At 44.0% G+C, this 22,578-nt stretch overlaps 2 protein-coding genes across 2 annotated transcripts; one reads left to right on the top strand and one right to left on the bottom strand.

Moving 5' to 3' along the window:
* Positions 1 to 141: 141 nt before the first annotated feature.
* atad1b (ATPase family AAA domain containing 1b) lies at positions 142 to 5,653 on the bottom strand. Its single transcript, XM_030755818.1, has 10 exons — positions 5,571 to 5,653; positions 4,551 to 4,729; positions 4,100 to 4,198; positions 3,822 to 3,942; positions 3,180 to 3,380; positions 2,800 to 2,906; positions 2,597 to 2,686; positions 2,472 to 2,522; positions 1,101 to 1,231; positions 142 to 971 (listed from the first exon to the last, which is right to left on the bottom strand). The coding sequence occupies exons 2-10, from the start codon at positions 4,722 to 4,724 to the stop codon at positions 851 to 853; spliced, it is 1,095 nt and encodes a 364-aa protein (XP_030611678.1). The 5' UTR covers positions 4,725 to 4,729; positions 5,571 to 5,653; the 3' UTR covers positions 142 to 850.
* Positions 5,654 to 6,841: 1,188 nt separating this feature from the next.
* On the top strand, positions 6,842 to 21,669 carry ptenb (phosphatase and tensin homolog B). The gene is made up of 9 exons (XM_030754390.1): positions 6,842 to 7,512; positions 8,998 to 9,082; positions 12,481 to 12,525; positions 13,772 to 13,815; positions 13,920 to 14,158; positions 15,360 to 15,501; positions 15,580 to 15,746; positions 16,376 to 16,615; positions 17,571 to 21,669. Exons 1-9 carry the CDS (start codon positions 7,428 to 7,430, stop codon positions 17,754 to 17,756), a joined length of 1,233 nt encoding a protein of 410 aa, XP_030610250.1. The 5' UTR covers positions 6,842 to 7,427; the 3' UTR covers positions 17,757 to 21,669.
* Positions 21,670 to 22,578: the final 909 nt, after the last annotated feature.

Below are 22,578 nucleotides of genomic sequence, written 5' to 3'. Positions count from 1 at the left end.
GTTTATGAAAGAAAAACTTTTTAAAGGAAAAACTTTTTAAAGTTTTTCCTTTAATTTAACAGCCAAGTGACTTAGTGCTCTCATTTTGCCTTTAAAATTTTTCTTCATTCAAATCAAAATATTTTACTGTTTTTGAAAAAAAAAAAATCACACCTGTAAAATCTAGTTTATTCTAGCCTATTGTGTAATTTATGGATCATCTTACTGATCATTCCTTGACTTATTTTAATCGGTTTGGGAAGAATTTCACAATAAAAGCTCCTCTAAAAGGGCCTGTGGGTCTGAAAGGCTGCTCTTGCTCTCAGGAAATCACGTTTGAACACACCGGCTGCCATAAAGGCCTCATTTGTTCCCACGCAGAGTTCACGCTGTGGCAGTCCTGAGTTCAGCCCACCATCTTCTTCTCACCGTTTCAGCACCCAAACTAAACCAGCGAGGCAAACCGCTGTCTTCTGACTTACATCACTGCCGCCCCTTCCCTCTGTATTCAGACTTTATTCCTGCAGCTGCTGCATCAAGGCACCGCTGGATACCGTGTATTTGATGTCAGCAGCTTTTGACGCCATGGGATAAGTGCGGATTTTAAACCCTGGAAGAGCAGCGGCTGTTAAAGGTGGAACATGGTGTGGGAGCGAACCGCGAGCAGGCGTGACCGTGATCTCTGACTTACAAACAACTTTTATTTTGGATTTCCTGATTCTAAGAAAAAGACAAAAAAAAGCCCGCCACCATCAGCCAGTCAGCTGACTGAAGGACAAACAGGAAGCAGTGGCACATGAGGGGGCGGGAAATAGCCGCGGTTGCAGGCTGAGCTGAGGTCATCGTGTGATCAGTGCGCGTTCAGGTGCGTTTAGTCCAGAGCAGCGTGCAGCAGGGCGCCGTGCCCGCCCGCAGTCTTGGACTTCTTCATTTTGCCGATGGCCTTCTGGAGGTCATCCTGATGGATCGGGCGGATGAAGTCGTCTGAAGCACTACGAGAGAGAAACCAAACACCGAGCTCAGGGCGACGTGCTCCGCACACCTGACCAAGCAGCAGGCGACACCGACCTGCCCCAACAAACAAAGCCACTTCCTGTGTCCTGTGACACCTGGATGCCTACCTGTCATTCTGAGTGTGGACAAAGTCTCGGACACACAGCAGTGCCGCATCGCGACACATCTCTCTGAGGTCACTTCCTGAGAAGCCATCTGTTTCCTTGGCGATGTCACTGAGGTTAATCGATGAGTCTACCTGCAAAAAAAAAAAAAAAAAAGAGGCAATCAGGATCCAGAACACTGACCAATCAGACCAAGTGCAAATCAATTATCCCGCCTTCCTTCTCTCTTCCAAACTTTTCTCTTCCTTGTTTCGTTCTTTCATTCCCTTCCCATCTGCCTCTTTTCCTTACTCATTTTCCTTCCTAGCCTTGTTTTTGTTCCCCAGCTCAGGTATTACTTTAAAAATACTATTTAAAGTAATAGTAACTGGTAACTCCACTCGGTCCACTGTCCTCAGCCATCTTTGAATTTGGAGCGTGCTGTGTTTGGTATAATGGTGGATCGATTACTCCACCCTGTGACGTCATTTCAACACTTTTCTACTCGTACCTACAAACTTGGATTCGTGTCCACACAGAAGGGAGGAGTTCGTACTCACAGAAATTAGAGCTGTATTCACAAGACTTTGCACTCACAGCGTTTAGATTCGTACTCTCCGAAAAACAATCCTAATCTGCACAATTTCTCAATTACAAATACGAATGTTAGAATTGTACTCCATACAGCATCCCTTTGTTCAAACTTCATTTCTTTCCCTTTAATCCCATCTTCCTTTTCCATCCTGTTTCCTTCCCCTTTGCCCTTCCTCTCTACTTCTCATTCCTTTCCTTCCTCTTATCCTTATGTTTCTTTAACATTTCCTGCTTTATACCTTTCCTCCCCCCTCCTTTCTTCTTCAAAACTTCCATTCCCTTTCCGCCTCATTTTCTTTTTCTACCTTTATTCCAATTTTCTTTCCTTCCCGTTTTCCTTGTTTTCTTAAGAAGTTCTTGCTTCCTGATTTTTACTTGCTTCTTTCCCCTGTCTTTCTTCCCCTTTTTTTTCTACCTTCTTTTCCTATCTTTCCTTCCTTGTTTCCCTCCATTTTCCTTTCCTCTCCTGACTTCTTCCTTTTTTTCTTAATCCCTTCCCTTTTCATGCCAGGCATCTTTTCTCCTCCAAACTTCCTTTTACCCTTCCTTCCTCTCAGATTTTTCTGTAATTCCCATCCATCAGTCCACATTTGTTTCCTATCCAATTTTCCCTTCCTCTTTCCTTTCCTTCCCATTTCTTGCTTCATCCATTTACCCTTCTTTCTGCTCTAATTTTTCTATTATTCCTACCGTTTGTTCCTAATTTGTTTCCTTCCATTGTTTTCTGTGACTTCCTGTGCTGAGATCAGGGGAAGAATCGTTTTAGTAAACTGACTGGGGTCACGTGACTTGTGAACTTACTCTCTCGTTCTCCAGGATCAGTCTGAGGATCTGCTCGCGCTGCCTCACACTCTGCAGGAACAAACACATCGTTGTTAGCAGCAGCTCTGCTTTCACACTCAGGCTTTTACTTTGAAAACACGTACAGGCTGGTTGATGTGGAACCTGGTGGGCATCCTCCTCAGGATAGCAGAGTCCAGGTCCTGAGGACGATTGGTGGCTCCCATGATGATCACCTGACACAGACAGAAATGATAACCCCACCCTTAGGTCACAGTGACACAAACAAACATCTGGAAACATCTTTAGATGACTGCTTTAGAAACAACAGGCAAGTAGGTGTGCATACCTGGCAGTGATGGTCCGTGTCCAGGCCGTCCCACAGACTCATAAACTGAGCCTTCATCATGGCGGTGGCTTCGTGGTCCGAGCTGGAGCGACTCCTCAGGAACGAGTCTGCTCAAACATACAGATGGCAGCTGGTTTCTACTCTCATTTCCTTCAGCTTTGATTCTTACAAAGAGTTTTAATGTTTACCGTTATTTATTTTCCTTTTATTTCTATCATCAATTTTTCCCTTAATTATGACCTTGAACACCATGATGAAAAAAAATCTGGGCTGAAGAGTGTCCGTCCCCAGGCCACATCTTACAACCGACACGTCTGCATACGTTTTATTTCGACTTTATTCTTTTAACTAACATTTTTACAAGTGTGTGTGTGATTCACCTATCTCGTCGATGAAGATGACTGCGGGCTGCAGTTTGACAGCCAATGAGAACACAGCAGCGGCAAGTTTCTGGGACTCTCCGTACCATTTGTCTGTCAGAGTGCTTGGCTGCAGGTTAATGAAACGAAACCCCGCCTCTTTGGCAGTCGCCTTGGCAATCAGTGTTTTACCACATCCGGGGGGTCCGTACAGCAGCACGCCTGTTACCAAAGCAACACCTGGGATTATGTTCTGGCTCCAGCACACTTTGCCTCCAATTTTCTTCGTTCCCTCTGCCTTCCTTCCATTTTGCTTCCTCTCATCCTTCCTTTCTTGCTCCCTTCCTTTTCTCTCCTTCTTTATTACTCTCTCCCTTCCTTTTTTGCCTTCTTCTCCCTTTCCTTTCTTCCTTTTGCTTGACAGTTCCCTTCTTTTCTTGCTTCCTTCCTGTTCTTTCTTCATATTTTCCTTGCCATTTTCCCTCTCTGCCTTCCTTGCATTTTTCCTTCCTACCATCCTTCCTCATCCCTCACTGACCTCTTTCCTTTTTCCTTCCTTGCTCCTTTCTTTTTTCCTTCATTTTCCTGCACCTCCTCTTCCTCCCCTCTCTAAAAACCATTACTAATAAGACTAAAACAGGAAGCAGATGAATGACCTCTTACCTTTGGGGGGCTGCAGCAGCCTGGATCCCTGAAACAGGTGTCTCTTCTGAACAGGTAAGATCACTGTCTCCTTTAACTCTGTGATCACCTCATCCAGACCTGCGATGTCCCTCCATGTGATCTGCACGCAGGAAGAAATACGGGTGAACGTGACGCAAGTAAACAAACCACACACACACTTCCTGTTTACATCAGCAGTGGCGTTCCTGGCGGCTCCACCGTCTGCCGTTTCTACTTATAGCTTTGCTTTATCAACACAAAGTGTGACGAGACATTACCTGCATGCTTAACGGGTCCACTAGGTGAGCGGCGATGCTCATCTCGTACTCTGACAGCTTCACATTTTTAACACCAATCTGACGCATCAGCTTCTCGGCCTGAAAAACACGAAATCGGAAACGAATCAAAGACTAAGCCCAGGCTTCCTGCCAGGGTCATATCCTTAGCGGGACACACACACATACACCTTAAAAAAAAGTTACATCTGTGTCACAACCAAACCACAGAGTCAGGAACCAGAAACCTTCAAACAAATTCATGTGTGATGTTTGTATGATGGATTTTTATGTACGACCTCTGGATGCATTTGATGTTCAGGATTCACGAACCTGCGTTTGTCAGGTGATCAGGTGATGGTGGCCTCAGGTCCACTGTGATCAAACTGAATGTGATGGAAACTGAAACACCCATGAAAGTAAAACCTGCAGCAGCTCATTCGCTCACTCTCACCTGTTTCTGAGCCTCCACTTTCTGCTTCCTGGTGGGGTCGATGGCGTCCACCATCCATTTGATAGTGAAGTAGGTGACAGCGCCAAATATGGTGAGGCGGAAGAGGAGCCCGATGACCTCGTTCCTACCCAGAGGACGGGCAATATTCTCAGCTGGTACCTCCCTCAGTACCATCGTTTCTGCCACACAAACGGGTTCATAGGCAAGAGAGAAGTCAGTCAGGAGGTACAAACACCAAAGCTCCTCTCCGGGCTCTCAGCAGAAACCAGAGTTTTCTATTTATCTATTTAAAGATTTGGTTTAAAGTGGCTGAAATCTTCAGTTCAGTGTTCAGACTGTCCTTTCTGATCTGTCTGCATATCTGTCAGAGAAGAAGCGGGAAGAGGGTGAAACGGCAGATTTTTAAGAAGAGTTTTGTCTGAGATTGGTATATAAAGCGTCTGCACAGTAAAGACGTGAGTTGTGAAAGGTGTTAGGTGGAACTGGCTTTGGTTTCGCTTCTGTGGCGTTTCCGTCACAGAGCTGAAATGAAACCTCGGGGCTGAGTCCGGTTCGGGTTTGGGGGCTGTTAATTCCGACCGGATTGAAGAGCAGCTCCCGGTGAGTCCGGTCCTGCCACCCCGGTGATGCTCTCTCAGCTTCGCCTGTCCCAAAATCAAACACAACCTTCTAAATGGGCCATTTTTCAGATGGAGTCTGGCGGGACGGCCCTGCATAGCCTCTGAAGACACCTGGCTTTCTAAGGTAACTCAGCTTTTCCCTCTTCCTCGGCAAAGCCTCTGGGACCCCCCGGACCCTGAGGGGGTCCTTGCGCACAATTTAGTCCACCCCGATGCTCACGCGGTAAAATCGAAAGCACTAGCTTTAGCATTAGCTTGACCTTCGAGCTGCCAGACTTCACGGAGGGCTTCGGCCCGGATAAAAACACACGAATCCCCACCAAGGACCGCCGACAGCTCGGTAACAGCAGCAGAGGAGCCTGACGGAACCAGCTCACCTGTGCGGTAGAATCACACTCACCTGCAAGTATACGACTCTCCCAGCGGTACAGATGACAGCGTCTTTGCCGTCTGCGTCTTCTTCTACGGTTTCTTTAATTTGAGACTCAGCTGCGCCCCTACAGGCCGAACCGAAACACACCGTCACTAATAAACACGTTTTCTTTACTTTTATTAATTAAAGTGTGAAAAAAATGAACAATTGTATTTATTCACCAGACAACAAAAAAGCGAAACTCTGAGAGAAAACGTGTTTCTCTTTAAACAGAGAAATACATTATCCGTGTCTCTGGGTCTCTGAACGCCGTGCCGCCGTCTGACCAGCAGGGGTCGCTGTGGCCACGCTGAAGGTCTGCCGCCTCTCCGAGGGGCTCCAATGGGAAAACTTTCAGCAATACTGTGTTTTCTAATCGTTGCTGTTCCTTTAAAGCACCCGGAGCCGCTGTCACACTGCGGCCAGTGGGTGGGTGGGGGGTGTGGTGGCTGGGTCACGCTGTGGCATTATGTTATTTCCGCTGGTTGCCAGGTGCGGAGCCGTATCGCTCATCTTATTCTGGGTGTTTTTCTGAATGGGAGGATAACCCCGTCAGGACATGGCAACCCTTCAGCTCAGCTAGCCCCTAATGCGTAAGGAAACGGGCCGCTTTACAAAATAAAAGCACGACTCATGATTGCAGTGAATGATGTAACCTTCATACGTCATTCACTGACGTCTGTTATTGCGTTTTAATTTATTTAATCCATGCATATTTTATCAAATAAATAAAAGAGAGTACATTTAAAATAAAGCTTGTAATTAAAGGAAAAACCACCTATCAAATTAAATTAAGAAATATATAATCGATAAAAATAAAAAAAATAATATAGCAATAAAACAAACAGGAATAGTTGTTAATAAATTCTTTATGAAGATGATATGAATAAACCGTTTAAGCTGTTTGGTGGGAGCATTATTGTATGACTGTGCACTCCACCTCAGCAACTCTCCATTCATGGATGGATGGAATGTGTTCGTCTGTAGGTCTAAAACAAAATAAATGTTGCTGTTCTGGGGCTGTTTTGGTGAAAAATCAAATATGTGAAATGCACAACTATGAACCCACCACTCTGCTTAATTAACTTGATTGTATGGAACACATTTTAAGTATTTAAAAGTTTGTATCGAACAAGGAAAACATGTTTGGTTGTTCTTTTTTAAAATCACTTTAATAAAAACTTTGGGGAAAAAGCCCCTTGGGTTCAGGCAATTATTTTGAAGGCGGCCGGATGTGCGCCTCTCTGCTGTAGACTTGACGCATGTGTAGCTGTCGTCTAGTTGCGCTGCTCAAAGGCACCGAGGCGGAGAGGGTTTCTCTCCGCTCACCTGCGCCTAGCCACGGCGGCTCTGCTGCGCTCCAAGGCCGGAAACAGTCCCACTGGATCCGTCCGACGCTTGGAGGACCGGCTGTCCTCCCGCAGATGGTCTTTGTGTGCAGGCGGGGGACCTGGAAGCCCGGGCCCGCCGCGGGAGCGAGGAGGAAGCCTCGGAGCTCCCCTGTTCTAACCCAGAGAGCCGCGGCTACAGTCCGGCTTCCTCTCAACTAGCAGGTCGGCTAGCATCCATCCGCAGCGGGGCTTGGGGCAGCAGCGGTCAGGCCGGATAGGGGACCGCTCGCTGCTGCTTCGGATCGAGATTTCTGCGCTGGGTTTCATGCTGGATTTGTTTTTCTGCGGGCTATTCCTTAAAACTGGAAATCGCGGCGCTGGAGGCCGGCTAGCTGCGGGCTAGCTGCCCCGGATTACCAGGGTAACCAGACAGCGGAGACTCTGCGGGAAAACAGGCCGTCTCCCGGCGCTCTCTGGCCCGCTGACAGACCTCACCGGAGGCTGGGGCGCAATAATGGCGGCCTTAATCAAAATCAAGGAGATCGTGAGCAGGAACAAAAGGCGGTACCAGGAGGACGGCTTCGACCTGGACCTGACCTGTATCCTTTTTACCTGTGCGTGTGTGAGCGGCGTGCAGAAGCCCGTTCAGAAATGCTGTAATTTAAGGAGGCTGTTCCGTGCGGCAGCCAGAGCAGTGCCGTGCCGTGCCGAACCGGGGTTTTTTTTTTTTTTTTTTGCTGATGAGCCGTCAGGCCTCCAGTAGAAAAAAAACTGAGATTTGTAAGTGGGCCGCAGGGCTCCGGCCCGTAGGTCTGAGGATGAAAACGAAGAAATTCGTAGTATGCAGACAGTGAGCTGCTCCCAGTCTCTCTTCATGCTCCAGATGTTCACTTAATTTTTAATCCTGTCCATCAGGAAAACACACACACACTTGTTAATTAGTCTTAATTTAGCAGGTTTTTCGGTGAAGTTGGGAGTGAGGTCTGTTGGAGGCTCAGCATGGGTCTGAGGTCAGCATCTCCAGTCTGCACTGATACAGCTGCAGGTCAGGATGTCTATTATTGATCGGCCTGTGAGGTGTTTGATCTTTTTTTTTTTATTATTATTAATGGAAGAAACTGCTGACATTAATCATATCCATCAATACTGATGATTGATTGGTGCATTAGGTCATTTTTTATTTAGGCAGAAAGCCAAAAATGATCATAGTTGCAGCCTCTGAAGTTTGAATATTTACCAGCTGTTTGTTCTCTCATCCTGAAGGCCTCTGCAGAAAATAAACCTGATTTATTTTGTTTTTATGTTAATCAGAAAGTAAATGTTTGAGAGAGTTGTGAGCATGTTCACCAGCACCATGAAAGAAGTGATTTGTTATATTATTGATCAGGAAGTTGGAAATCAGATGTCCTGCAGCCTTGACTGCGACCTTCATTGAAGCCTGGTGCGATTTTTGTCTGTTTTTGGAGACCTCATCAGTTTTCTGCTGATGCTGTGAAACATGGAGTCTTTACAGTTTTGGAAAACTTCCTGTCAGCTCGCTCGGTCTCAGACAGCATCATGTGAAGATGTGTTCTGTTATCTCTGTCTGTGGTAAGCTGATTGGCTGAGGGGGGCCTCGGTGCTGCCCCTCAGCAGGCTTGCAGAAAGTGGGCTTTTTTTTTTTTTTTTTTTTTTTTTCCTTTTTATAATTTTGATGATTTGGGGGGTTATTCAGTTAGTAAGGAGGAGCTGCTGTGTTTTGTCGTATGCCCCACCCACCTGTTCTTCGGGCCTTGTGTTTGTGAGGGGCAGCCCATCAGAATAAAGCTGTATTCAAGGAGGGAGGTGGTAATACAGCCCAATTTCAGGTAAAGAGGGATTATTTCATGCAGAGCTGCTCAGATAGTCCAGAATAGATCACCTTTATCAGGCCAGTTAGGAGATGAATTGAAAAGTTTAGCACTAGCTCTCACTCATGGCAGTTTGAAGCGCTGTAATTGGATGTTTTTGAAGGTCAACCTGGCCAGCAGAGGTCAGCGTTGTGCTCTTGTGTTTGTCACAGTGAGTCATTTCCAGATGTTTGGTCCTGAACCGTGATCGATCAGACATCTATCCAAACATCATAGCGATGGGCTTCCCCGCCGAGCGACTGGAGGGCGTTTACAGGAACAACATTGATGACGTGGTTCGGTAAGATGACCTTTGACCCCACTGAAGCTTCTTTTATTGCTCAGTAGTGCCTCCTGTAAACCAGTGTTAATTTTGACAGCAAATTTTGATTTAGTTTTAGTCGTAATTTAGTCATCTGAATAGTTTGTTTAGTTTTAGTCGACGAATTATCGTAAGAATATTGTCGACTAAATCTACAGTCGATTTAGTCGACTAAAATATAAAGGGTGTAAAATGTAAATGCTTTTTCTTCAGTTCCCGTGAATTAGTCATTATACACACTTACACAAAACATTTATTAAAAGTTATGGAATATTATTAATAATATTAACATTAGTGTTTCACCTGCTTCCCACACACCTGATCATTAACACCAACTTAGGAGTTATTTACAGCAGGACACGCTCTGAAAGGTACAGGGCAGTGTTCAGGACTAAGGCTACGTTCACACTGCAGCCTGAAATAACCCAATAACGACTTTTTTTTTTTTTTTTTTTTTTTAATGAAATCCGATTTTTTGCTTGTTTGTATGTTTGTTTGTTTGTTTTTGCGTGGTCGTTCACATTTCCAAATATATGTGACTTGGATGTGATCTGTGTGTGAAGAGCAGACGAACCTAAAAGTGTCGCGCATGCGCAGTAGAGGACGCGAGCGCGCTCAATGTTTGCAGAAGTCACATGTTTGCAGCCCCCCCCCCCCCCTTTTTTTTTTTTTTTTTTTTATTATTAATTAATTTTTTTTTTTCTTCCTGTTACTGTCTCTAATAATCTGCATATGTACCACTCAGCCTGTGAGATCTAGTTGATACTTTATTTTCGATATTGTTACCTTGATTTGTCTGTAAATCCTTGTTCTAAATAAAAAAAAAAAAAAAAAAAGTCACATGGTTGCTTCCCGTGTCCGCGTAACAGGACGCAGAATAGTGACGTTTGTCAAGTAACAATGACGTGCAGGTCGGAAAAATGCGACACAGGTCACATTTGAAAAGATCGGATACGTATTGGATTTAGGAACACATGTCCAAGTGGCCTGGGTCGCATTTGGAAAAAATCGGATGTGTTGTTCAGACTGGCATGAAAAGATTGGATACAGGTCGCATGAGGGCAAAAAAAAAATCGGATTTGGCTCACTTCAGGCTGCAGTGTGAACGTAGCCCAAGATTAGGAAAGGCTAATCCACCGCGGTGTGGTGATTTTCTCTAAACACAAACACTAAACTGGGAAAAACACTTCACCCTGCATGACATTAAAATGCTTACCTTTGCATGGAGATCTGGGTGACTGGTTTGCAGATGTCGTTTAAGATTTGTCGTGTTTTTACCCGAGATAGTCGCCCCACATTCGTTAACAAAAGTGTCAATTCATTTCGTCATCATTTTTATGCTGATGTCAGCATGAAATCTGACAGTCCCGAAGCAGAAACAGTTTATCCAAGAAAATGTGCTTACTCGGTTTTCAGCTGTTAATTAAAATAATGACCCATAAAATAAGAGTTTGAAACTAATCAAATGTATTTTTAACATTAATATCAAATAAAAATGCATGTTAAAGTGAATGCAAGTTTTATTTTTACAGCACGGTGGTCAGCACTGCTGCCTCGCAGTTAGAATACCATGTGGAAGGCCTGGGTTCGATTCCACCTTGGCCCAGGCTCCTCCCTCTTTCTCTATGTGGAGTTTGCATGTTCTCCCTGTGTCTATGTGGGTTTCCTCCGGGTACTCCGGTTTCCTCCCACAGTCCAAAGACATGCACTTACTTGGGGTTAGGTTAATTGGTTACTCTAAATTGCCCGTAGGTGTGAATGAGAGTGTTGATGTTGTCTGTCTCTCTGTGTTGGCCCTGCGACAGGCTGGCGACCTGTACAGAGTGTACCCTGCCTCTCACCCTATGACAGCTGGGATAGGCTCCAGCTCCCCCCGCAACCCTGAACAGGATAAGCAGAAGTGAATAAATGGATGAAAATATAATGTGTAAATAAGGAAATAAAAATGGCCTCTGTCCAAAAGTTCAAATAAGGCTTCAAAGTAAATCAGAAAGATTTTCCCATCCAAAACAACTGAAAAGTTTACAGATGATTGATTGAAATTGAGGCGTTTAATATTCAGGTAATATTAATGCAAGAAAAAAAAAATAGGAGACAACGTAGCTGCTCCTATTGTCCTTCACTCGTTAGCTAACATAAATGAAATGGTGCCACATAGCAAACATCATCCATGAGAGCTTGTTTCCAACAGGTAAACAAACAGAAACATCACTGTACAAACATTAACAGGTATCAACGACACACTAACGTGCCCATCCAGAGCTGACGTCACAACTCCAGGGTGGCGGCGTTTTTAATGTTCAGCGATGCTGCTGTGGAAGGAAAGCTCTGCTTTGCTCAGTCTGCATTCAGCTTTATTTTTGTTTTCTGTGAAATGCTCCCACAGCTTTGACAGTCTGTCTCCATTATCTTTAATTTTCTCCACCCTCCATCAGTGTTATGTTAGGTTATGTTCTTCTTTGTTAGTATTGTTGTTATTGGAAGGCAATGGAGGTAGTACTGCCCCCATATATTTCTGTAATGTATTGCAGTTACAAAAACAAGTACCTGGTTTTAGAATATGATGAGTCAACTTAAAAATTCCATGTCGACTAGTTTTTGTAGTCAACGTCATCGATTATGTCAACAAATCGTTACAGCCCTACTGTTAACCATTTAATCACAGCTGCTGTTACTGAAGGTGAAATCTAAAATACTGGATGGATAAACAAAGTGTCAAAGGTTTGAAACACAGACATTTTCCCGTGGATCTTTTATCCGCTTGTAAACAGTCGGGATGACAGGACAATCAATTATTGATCTTTTCTGAGCAAACACTTCAAACATACCAAAATTTTCAACACAGAAGCAGCACTGAAAGCTTAGTGCTGCCCCTGAGCAGGCTTCCTGAACTTGGCCAATCAGAATCTGCGGGAAGCAGCAGGCAAACATCAGCTAAAATAAATCAGAAGACAATTTTATCGATTACAGGCCGGCCCGAGTGGTTTTTATCAACTGTTACCACCGTGCTCGTTAGATGTGGCTCATTAAATGTGAGGTCTGCCTGATTGAAGTCGATTGTGTGGATGAAATTGACTAAATTCATGTTCAGATTAATAATAATCAGAGAGCTGACTAACACCAGTAGGGGGACACTGCAGAGACGACTCTTTGGTCTGTTTTATGCATTTTTATAAATGAAAAAGAGAACTTTTTCAGCTCAGTGGATCCATGTGTGCGGTCTGTATTTAACGAATTATAAATGTCGAGCTGAGGCTGCAGTTCGCTGTTTAACAGACGGACGCAGTGAGGACACTCGGGCGTGGATCTCTGCTTCTCTTCGTCACACCGCTGCTCAGTTTCTTTGTTTTAAAGCTTCTCTCTCTCTCTCTCCTCAGGTTTTTAGATTCAAAGCACAAGAATCACTATAAGATCTACAATCTGTAAGTACTGAAAGCATTTTTATCACTGTCTCTGGTAATCTGCTGATTTCTGAAAAGTTTAAAATGAAAACAGTTGAAGAAAATCCTAAACTCTGAAAGGCTGCCAGAAGCTTCCTGTTTAGGTTTCAGCATATGCAGGCTGCAATCCATCAGCTCAGAATGAGTTCAGTCCTAAATTAAAGCTGTTGAACCTGGATTGTTAGGACCGGGGACCCCAGGAAAGGAGCCTGGGTTTGGTGTCAGGTCTGGTCTGATTTTGTCATGCAGACAGTGAAGTGTTTGCTACTGACTTTCCTGTTTTTGTCTTCGTCGGAACTTGAAATCATAACTGAAATTAAAATCTGTTAAACAGTGAGGTGCACATGGACCTCAGTGTTTGGTTAAAGCCTGAGTTGAACCCACTGAGGGGCCTCACCATGAGAGCTTCAGTGCATCTGTTCCATTTCCAAGAGTTTGATTCATTCAGTGAGTGAGTTAATCTTATACTTCCGAACGTGTCTAACACAACACAGCGTACTTCAAAGTGCCGCCATTCATGGATTTCAGGCAACAAATACCATAATACCCCTATATGGCTGTGAAATGCCGTTTCTGAGCTTTCAGGAACTGTTCTAATTTTTCTGATAGCACAAACGGTCACGGAGTTACGGTAAAAGGCTCCGCGCTGATACACTACGTCTTAACCAGCTGTTCACCGCTAGTAAGTACAATTAACCGGCGCTTCAGCGGCGATCGCCTGGCATTAAAGGATTAAATACATAAAACGTCATGAAACAACAGTCACTCACATGTTTGCAGGGTCTCTAATCTGCAGCCCACCCCCACCCCACCTCATACCCCCCAACATGCAACCAAACAGCAAAGGAGCACCACCTAGACGCCTGCACTCTGAGCCCAGCTCAGCATATCCAGGATCCAATTCCATTATCTAGCTTCTCTTATCCCTACATCGTCAGCCAGGTGGTTGAATGAATGTTTATATCAGACAAAATGTTTTAAACAAGAGAAATCAGGACTGAAGTTTCTCTGAGAATCTGTTTTGTCCTGATGCTCTTCATATAAACAAAGACTTCAGATGCTCCTCAAAATCTAGAAATTCTAGATTTGTAGCTCTTTATGTCACACAAGCGTTACGTTTTTCCCAAATTTGAAATTTTTCCTGAAATGTGTCATAAACAAATCCTTCAGAGGTCCTACAAGCTGCGGGTGGGGTGTTTGGTCCTAACATCCGTCTCTCTGTCTACAGATGTGCGGAGCGACATTATGACACGTCAAAGTTCGGCTGCCAAGGTGAGTCTCTGCTGCTTCTTCTTTTGACCTCCTGACCTCTGTAACTCTGACAGTTTGTCAGAGGCTCGCCATGTGTTAACCAGCAATCTCTGTGTCTCTTTCAGTCGCACAGTACCCGTTTGAGGACCACAACCCGCCCCAGCTGGAGCTGATAAAGCCGTTCTGTGAGGACCTGGATCAGTGGCTGAGCGAGGACGAGCAGCACGTCGCCGCCATCCACTGCAAGGCGGGTAAGGGCCGCACCGGCGTCATGATCTGTGCCTACCTGCTGCACCGAGGAAAGTTCCAGGAAGCTCAGGAGGCCCTCGACTTCTACGGAGAGGTCCGCACCCACGACAAGAAGGTAACTTGCTGCAGTTTGTCCCAATGGATCGATTTACTGAACGCTCAATTCAGTGGGCTGTTACAGAGGAGTCCTGATATTTATAGTAGAATAACTAGTCACAGTCAGGAAAGCATGAACAGTACAAGATAAAAAAAATCTACAAAGACAGGAATAAAAACAACAGCAGCGGTGCATTTTACAGCCAGTCGTCCCTTGGTGGTATAGAAGGAATGCAGGTTCAGCCTATACGACACTAGTGTTTACCCCCTTCTCTGAAACTGAAAAACATGCTGAAGCACTTTGATGATTATAAAATATTTCTAAGATTCATGCTGAGCTTCTCTTGCTGAAAATCATGCTGCAATGTCCACTGTGTAAAACAAGGGAATTGTTTTCACACTCATACTGACACCCAGACAGACGAGCCACGCTTACTGCCATGAAAATGATCGGCTGCAATACCAGCTAGCAGTCCTTCTAAACTGGGAGCGCTCACTGTGGTACCTGGGACATCCTGGGGTGGAGACTAAACAGTGGTGGAGACGCCTCCATGAGAGAAAACAGCTTTTCATGTCGAGACATTTGGTTTTATATTTTCTGACCAAAGTGGTCAAATGGTGAGCGACAGACGATTAACCAAAATAATCTGAAACTTGAATAATTTAACAAAAAACTTCTTTTTTTTTTTTTTTCTTTTTTTTTTTTAAATCTGTGGCTCTTTACTGACTAAAATAACAGTCAAAACAGAACCAGGCTTGGCGACCGTCAGAGGTCGTGAGTCTCTGATGTTTTGTGTGCTTGATTTTAGTTAAATCCTGAAGAATCTAACAGATCTTAACATGTTCACTGAGTAAAGAGCTACAATCCGGCAGTTGTTTTTCAGGTTAAAGCACGTCAGCATTCAATTCACTTTCCAGACTCGAAAGCTTGAGCCATCTTTTATTTTCCAGGCTGTTTATTTTTCTCTGCCTGCCATCATATTTGCACAAGTCGTCCACCAATTAAGATTTAAAATGGTAATTTTGTTGGGGAACGTGTCAGATCGAAGTGACACTCGCGCAGGGTCCGAGTGACCAGAGAGTTTGAAACCAGAGGAAATGCCATGTGCCTGAATTGATGTGGAATTAACACAAAAACAAGGGGATAAAAAACATAACACCTCTAAAATAAATACCTGTTTGAAGGTTCTCGATCTCATGATGTATTTGTTGATGTTCAGGGCGTTACCATCCCGAGCCAGCGCCGGTACGTCATCTACTATAACTTCCTGCTGAAGAACCAGTTGCAGTACAAACCAGTCGCTCTGCTCTTCCACAAGATGCTGTTTGAAACCATCCCCATGTTCACTGGAGGCACCTGCAGTAAGTGTCTGATCAGGTTTTGATGTTGCTTCAAGCAAATGAGTTCAACTTAATGGATGTTCCTGTGTTCTCCTGCAGACCCTCAGTTTGTTGTGTACCAGCTGAAGGTGAAGATCCACACGTCTAACCCGTCCCACACCCGGAGGGAAGACAAATTGATGCTGTTTGAGTTCCCCCAGCCACTTCCTGTCTGCGGAGACATCAAAGTGGAGTTCTTCCACAAGCAGAACAAGGTGCTGAAGAAGGTGAGGAGAAGGAGTCGGTTGACTGATTCCTCTTTTTTTGGTCAGCGTTGAGCAGACCATCTTTGGCAGGTTGTGTTGGTTGCCTAAAAAGGCCGATGGGGTGTTGTCATTACCCTGCTAGGAGGGTGGCCAATTTTCAACTTTATGAGCACTGGCGGCAGACGGTATTTTTCTTTTTGGATAGTTCACTTAGAAAGCTTCTTGGCTGCCTGTCTGATGAAGGCCTGTCTTTTGTTGTCGCTTTAGTTTTTTTTTTTTTTTTGTGCAGACCCTCCTCAGTTAAGTTTTTTTGCAGAGGTTCCTGTCTTGTTGGAGTGTCATCCTGCTTTTATTCTCTTAGAAAATTTGGCACAAAATATGTTTCATCCAACCCTTTTCTAATCTGTAACTTAACAGTGCAGATAAGTTGAATATTTTTCAGACTCCATCACATCAAAGGCTAAAGGTCAGCTTTGTTCATTCAAACATCCAAACTGGTCTCAGTGATCTTTACTGTCGGTGTTCACCATCAATCCTTGAACCACAGATTTAGACGATGTCCTTTCTGTAGAGACCATAGGCAGCGCTACAAGGAGATGACAGAGCAGGCACCTGGGCTGGTTTCCTCAGAGTCCTTTTTGTCATTCTAGGAGAAGATGTTCCACTTCTGGATCAACACTTTCTTTATTCCGGGACCCGAGGAGACCCCTGAGAGGATAGAGAATGGCAGCGCGGGGACACCCAGAGAACTCTTCGACAGGACGCAGCATAACCCGATGACAGGAAGTGAAACCAATGACAGAGACTACCTGATCCTCACTCTGACCAAGAACGACCTGGACAAGGCCAACAAGGACAAGGCCAACAGGAACTTCTCCCCAAACTTCAAGGTAAACTGCTGTTTTATCCCTCTGCATAACTGGTGATGCAGATAATACTGACATATTATTAAGACATAATATATACATATTCTGATTGTTTTTAAAAAAAGAGACTCTTTATGCTACCCAGAGTTCCCACACCCAAACCTAGCCTGTAATCAGCAGTCTTATGTGAGGAAAACACTCGCGATTAAAAGATGATTTCAGCAGTGTTAACATGTAAAGTGATCCCTGAGAACAAACAGTGGAATCACAGACAGCGAGGGAGTGCTGCTGTCCAAGCATGTTTCTAATAGGCGTGTACTATATATCATCTATGATAATGTCTTAATTAATTGGCGTGTTAACGATGCACAAGCTGACGTTATCGAGTATGCTACTGACTGGTAAAACAATAACAATCAAAACGTCTCAGGCGTTCACTACTTCACGCTTTAGTACAGGCTGCTGCGCGTCTGCATTGAGAGTGCCCATACTGTGAGCTAGCATAGCTGCCTAAACAACACACCTAAAGCTGGAAGTGAGTGAACACACTGCACCAGGGGAAAAAAATTCAGACATCGCCATCCTCGCAGTCTACCGCCTTAGATTTAATTCCTAGGTGAGGATCATCTTCAATCGCATGGAGGCTGTTTGGATTTGAAAAGACTGACATAACTAACCTGTTCCATCATCTCTGAACAAACCACCGCAGAGTATGAGGAATGTGAAAAGCTTCAGAAGCCCACCGTCCAAGGCAAACCTAAATCAGCTAAGGTGTCTGGCAAAACACGCTCAGCAAACTCTAGCAGAGTTGTCTGCTAAAAAAGTGCCTTACGGCAAATTGCCCGATGATGCTGGGATTGGCACCAGCCAGCCACTGAAGCTGAGATGTAGATACAGATATTAGGTTGTGCAGCTGGAGCTGAACGCTGTCTGCTCTGAACCCTAATGCCTCTCACTCTGCTCCTACCTTCTGCTTCAGGTGAAACTCTTTTTTACCAAGACGGTAGAAGAAGGAGCTAACTGTGACGCAAGCAGCACGGCCTCGGTGACGCCAGATGTCAGCGACAACGAACCGGATCACTACCGCTACTCAGACACGACAGATTCGGACCCTGAGAATGAGGGGTTTGAAGAGGAAGATCACAATCAGATCACAAAAGTCTGACACACACACACACTCTCTCTCTCTAATACTTAAACATACAGTTATATATGTGTATATATATCTCCAGTATGTATGTATACACACTTGTGAACCCCATATGGAAACTAGTGGGCAGTTAGCTTATGGGGGAGTATAATCGACGGATCAGAACTGATTGGTGGGACTCTGGATTGAAAGAGCTCTGATCAGAATATAAACACCATCCGAATTTCTACTCCGTGCACAGCTGGACAATCACGTGTTATGGTGGGAGGGTGGGGGGTGGGGGTGGGGCAGGCAACAGTATGACAGATGAATGGACAGACGGGAGAGTTTAAAGGTTAAAGGAGTAAAACTTGAACATAAATAAACTGAAAGACGAGTAGACATCTTTAGTGGCCACACCGAGGTGTTTGTTGGATAAATTCCCTATCAAGTTTCCTTCCCGCTGCATCCCGACCAGTTTTAGGTTTCATGCAGACCACTCTGGACTGTCTTCATCTCTGCTCTCTTCAGTCTTTGGGTTTGTTAAGCTGTATCTGAGTGTTGACTCTTCTCTCTGTGTGCTGACACCTTCAGCCCCAAACTCAAATTCAGACCTTCATGGTGACTCTGGACCCATGTGGATTTTTGAAGGCCAGTACCAGTACTTCATTTGAATCATTGCTGATTTCCAGGGGGATCAGGGGATTTCCATGCTTTGTTTTTAGCTTGGCTTCTTATCTCAAAAGGATCTGAAACTTGGATCACACTCGGACACAAAAACTAGTTTACCTGACTTAAAACGTGAAAACAAGATACTGAAGATACTGTGGTAAATTTGGTAAAATTGCAGCTTTACGATTTAGCAGATCTTTTGTTATAAAAAGAGAAGCTGATAGAAACTCTGCTTTTTAAAAATGTTGGACACCCCACCCCCACCCCCCAGGTCAACCTGATGGGGTGGCAGACTGCTGATAATTTATTCTCCTGATTACTTTGATTTCACAAATCCAAACAGATACTTCACCCTGGTTTTAAGAGATCCTGATCCAGTTTGGAACAACCCGTTTAAGCCAGTGTAAATCAGGTTGGGCCAGTGGGTCTGAACAGGTTTGGACAACCCTGGCTAATTTGGAACCATCCAAGTCCATTTTGGGCTCAGTTTAGATCAGAAAGTCTGCATTAGAATCCATCACATCAGTTTTCTTGAATTTGAAATGCTCCCTCCCCAAGCACCTTTCAGCATCTCTCTCCCTGACTCGTGTTTGGACCAAGCTGGACTGGTCTCATCGCTGATCTAGACCCAGTTTGGGACAAAGCAGCGCACAAAGAGAACTGACAACTTGCTGTTGAATGTGGCAATGAAGAAGAGAAACTTTATTATTCACAATCTTCTGCAGCTCTGTCAATCATCTGCTGTTAAATGCTTACAGTACGACCCTACTGTGAACACGTGCTATCACTGCTTTTCTGTCTGTCCTCAGTTTTGCACAGAAGGATTCTCTTTGGCCCTTCATCAGCTCCTACACTTACAGGAACCTTATTTTTGTTGTACTCGGAATTATATCAATCATTAAGCTAAAGGACAAACAAGCTACTGCACAGTATAACCATTCCTGCAGCCAATCTGCTTTAAGCTGCACACCTATATAGGCTAACACCCACGACACAGACTGAAGCAGAAATCTTTGACTCCAGAGTGCTTGGTGTTGGTGTGTCTGGCATGCACTTTATAAAGGACACTTGAATCTTGATGGCCTTGTAAATATTTCTGGGCTAGCTCAGTCCATCCAGGAGATCCCATTTAGCTCATGTTGTGTGATTTTTGTCAGGCTGAAAGATGTAGTCCTTATAATGCTGCCGTTTGAGTTCTGAGCTTGGAGTTTCTCAACCTGGAGGTCAGTCCTCAGTGTGGGAGTGCCATAAATTAGTTAGTTTCATGGATTCTAGTAAAAATATAAGCTAAAGATCGGTGCATTTAGAGTATCTTGTAAATGGATGTTGGGACTCAAATGACATTGGACATGAGGATTTTGAGATTACTGGCCAAAAAAAAGGTTGAGAAACGCTGTGCTAACCAAACAGCTCCATCAGGAGGATCAGCCTCTGTGTGTCTCTGGTTTCTGACATTTCAAAGTGGGTGATGCTCTAGAATTATTACTCTGTCCATAGACTATTAGTCGTTTTTATTCACTACTACTTCTTGGAGACGTTTAAGCACTTATATTCTTGCAAACTGTACCTTTAACACCAGGGACGATGGTTTGAGAATCACTTTAGCATCACTGCAGGTTTGAGACTTATTTCAAATTTACAGACTCAAATGAACATTAGAGATACTCCAGTTATTGAAGGTTTGACCTTATCTTTTCACACAAGAAGGACTCTTTTTAAAGTTAAAACAGGCTCTTGGACAACTGTTTTGTGCATTAAGCTTCTTCCTACACATCTGATATTTTGCATATGTAAAGTATTCTATATACAGTTCTAATAAGACAATAAATACAATAAGATAAATGCTATCTGAGCTCATTAAATTTGGCCACCCACTATAAATGTCTGTCCGATTGATCGGAGAATCTCCATTGTTCATCTAAAGGACTATCTGTCCACAGGTCGGATATAGGTAGAGGTTTTAGTCCTGACGCCTGATTTCTATCTTTACATTTGGTGCTAAAACCCATCATTGACCCTGCTGTTGATTGTTCGTGGTAGGTGCAGTATCTTGGGTCTTGAAGTCCCTGTTGTCAAACCTATTGGTCTTGTGAAGTTTGATCACACAGGATGCACTATGAGGCTGTAAAACATAAACACCAAAGCTGTAGTGCCAATACCTTCCACAGAAAACCTGCAAGATTTAGAGGGTGGAGACCCAAACTAAGTGTTAGTGACTTTTATAATGAGAGACAGAGAGGTCAATGATGATTGTGTTCAATCATGGATATGGTTACAATTAGGATATTCAGGATATGCCAAACCTTAGGGTTGAGCCTAAAAGAACAGGATCTGAAGAAGTTCGCTGGGAACTCATCTGGGACTAATCCCGATGTAGACGGGGAACTTGTCTGCTCTTGCTTTTCAAGGTTTAAGATGTTTACTAAGTTTCTGATGATAATGATGGAGCAGGAGCAATAACAACTAATGGGGGAAAAAAAAAAAAAAACCTCAAAGCAGAAATTACCTCAGTGCTGATGCTTTTTGGAATGCCTGGGAATTTGTTGGAAATGCTATCTTCTGGTTGCAGCTTACCGCCTGTGTTGAAGGAAGAGAAATCACTGGCTGTTCTGATTGTCAGATTGTTTATACCTGAACTACACAGCAGCTCTTTGAAGTCATTGGAAGAAGTGGGAATAGCTGCTGGCACCTGAAAAAACTGCATCCTGTGTGATCACTTCGTGAGTAGCACTCTGGCTCAACTAAAGTCTGTAGCCTCGCGGTAACAGCAAGCCAGTGCGTTTAAGCAGCCGCTGTCAGGCCTATGGTACATCATGTTGATCTTTAGATGCTGAGCTAGCTAGGGCTGATGCCGACCCTGTTGTTCATCTGTGGTGCTCTCTACCAGCAGCAAGTGTTCGTCCAGTCTTGATCTGTGACGCCAAGCAGCTCTGTCATCAGTGTGCCAGCCACTGGCATTTTACAGCAGCACTTCCTGTCTTGAGTCCTGTTAGGTGCTATCAGACCTGGCCTCACTTCCTGTCATCGACCCGTTCAGCAGTGACCAGCATTTAGACCAGTGTGGAGCTTAAAGAGGTGATACCACAAAGTTGGAGGTTCTACTCCAGTTTCAGGTGAATTTGTTTTTATGAACCACTTTTTATTGGAAATGCCATCCCTTGTCCATTAGTTGCTCATAAGGCTTGGGGTAGCTCTGTAAGGTTCCAAAAAGATGGGTGTAAGTGGTGTGTTGGATAACTTCAAAATATTGAATCAAACACCTTTGTGATTCTCCAAATAACATTCCCTCATTTTCCAGCAAATTTCACTGCTTTATTAAACTCAAATGAAAGTTTGCAAAGATTCAGAAATCAGAATGCATCAGAATGTAAGACTGATGGCTGGAGTACTTCATGTTCAATGCTGGTAATATACTGTACTTGTGTACTGAACGGGTTCCAGGTGCTTGAGGCCAGGTTGGTGCTGTCCACGTCTCTGACTGTTTAAGGTGCTCCATGTCTTTTTCTTTTCACCATGTGATCATTGGTTGTATACAACTCCCGTTCAGCCATTCACCTCACCTGGAAATTTAAGCAGAAAACAGGGGGTCTGTTAACACAATCGGGGTTGAATTCACTCGTCAACCTTGCCCAGTTTTGACATCTTCAGGGTTCCTGCAACAACTCTGTGTAAAGGAACCTTGAACTTTGTTTTGCCTTTTAATGTATCGCACTTACCTCTTTTCCACTGACGTGGTACCAAAAAGGTGGCACCACCAGATCTACACAAACTTGCTGGTCCTGAATTTGGGACCTGTGATGTCAAATGCTATGGGAGGGACTACTGCAAGAAATTTCAACCAATGACTGGCAGATTCTGAGGTGGGGTAATTTTCCCACTTAAATTACCCCAACATCTGCTACGTATTGTTTCTGAAATCTTTTCAAATGTGTGCTGGTTCTAGCACTGGTGGAAAAGGGGAAATTCTGAATTACTTTTTGATCAGTAACAGTTCTCACAACACTGTATTTCTTTCCTCACCAAACTTTTCTTTTTCTTTGTCATTTTTAGCCGACCAAACAATGCTTCAGCTCTTTTCTGTTTACATCTCATCACCAAATCTGCCAAAATGAAGCTCGTACTCTTTTATTTTATTTTATTTTATTTTTTTTAATTGTTGAGTTTTGGTCTGTTTGTGAACATGGTC

This window comes from Archocentrus centrarchus, chromosome 19 (assembly GCF_007364275.1).
Source record: "Archocentrus centrarchus isolate MPI-CPG fArcCen1 chromosome 19, fArcCen1, whole genome shotgun sequence".
NCBI lineage: Eukaryota > Metazoa > Chordata > Actinopteri > Cichliformes > Cichlidae > Archocentrus > Archocentrus centrarchus.
Note: the sequence above shows the minus strand (reverse complement) of the source record. Positions and strands in the feature narration are given on the sequence as shown.

Excerpts from the sequence above, each read along its gene's own strand:
- ptenb (XM_030754390.1), top strand. The coding sequence starts at position 7,428 with ATGGCGGCCTTAATCAAAATCAAGGAGATCGTGAGCAGGAACAAAAGG. Across the intron at positions 14,159-15,359 it reads TCCGCACCCACGACAAGAAG|GGCGTTACCATCCCGAGCCA; the intron begins GTAACTTGCTGC and ends GTTGATGTTCAG. Across the intron at positions 15,502-15,579 it reads GTTCACTGGAGGCACCTGCA|ACCCTCAGTTTGTTGTGTAC; the intron begins GTAAGTGTCTGA and ends GTTCTCCTGCAG.
- atad1b (XM_030755818.1), bottom strand. The coding sequence starts at position 4,724 with ATGGTACTGAGGGAGGTACCAGCTGAGAATATTGCCCGTCCTCTGGGT. Across the intron at positions 2,907-3,179 it reads CATCTTCATCGACGAGATAG|ACTCGTTCCTGAGGAGTCGC; the intron begins GTGAATCACACA and ends ATGTTTGAGCAG. Across the intron at positions 1,232-2,471 it reads TGATCCTGGAGAACGAGAGA|GTAGACTCATCGATTAACCT; the intron begins GTAAGTTCACAA and ends TTTTTTTTGCAG.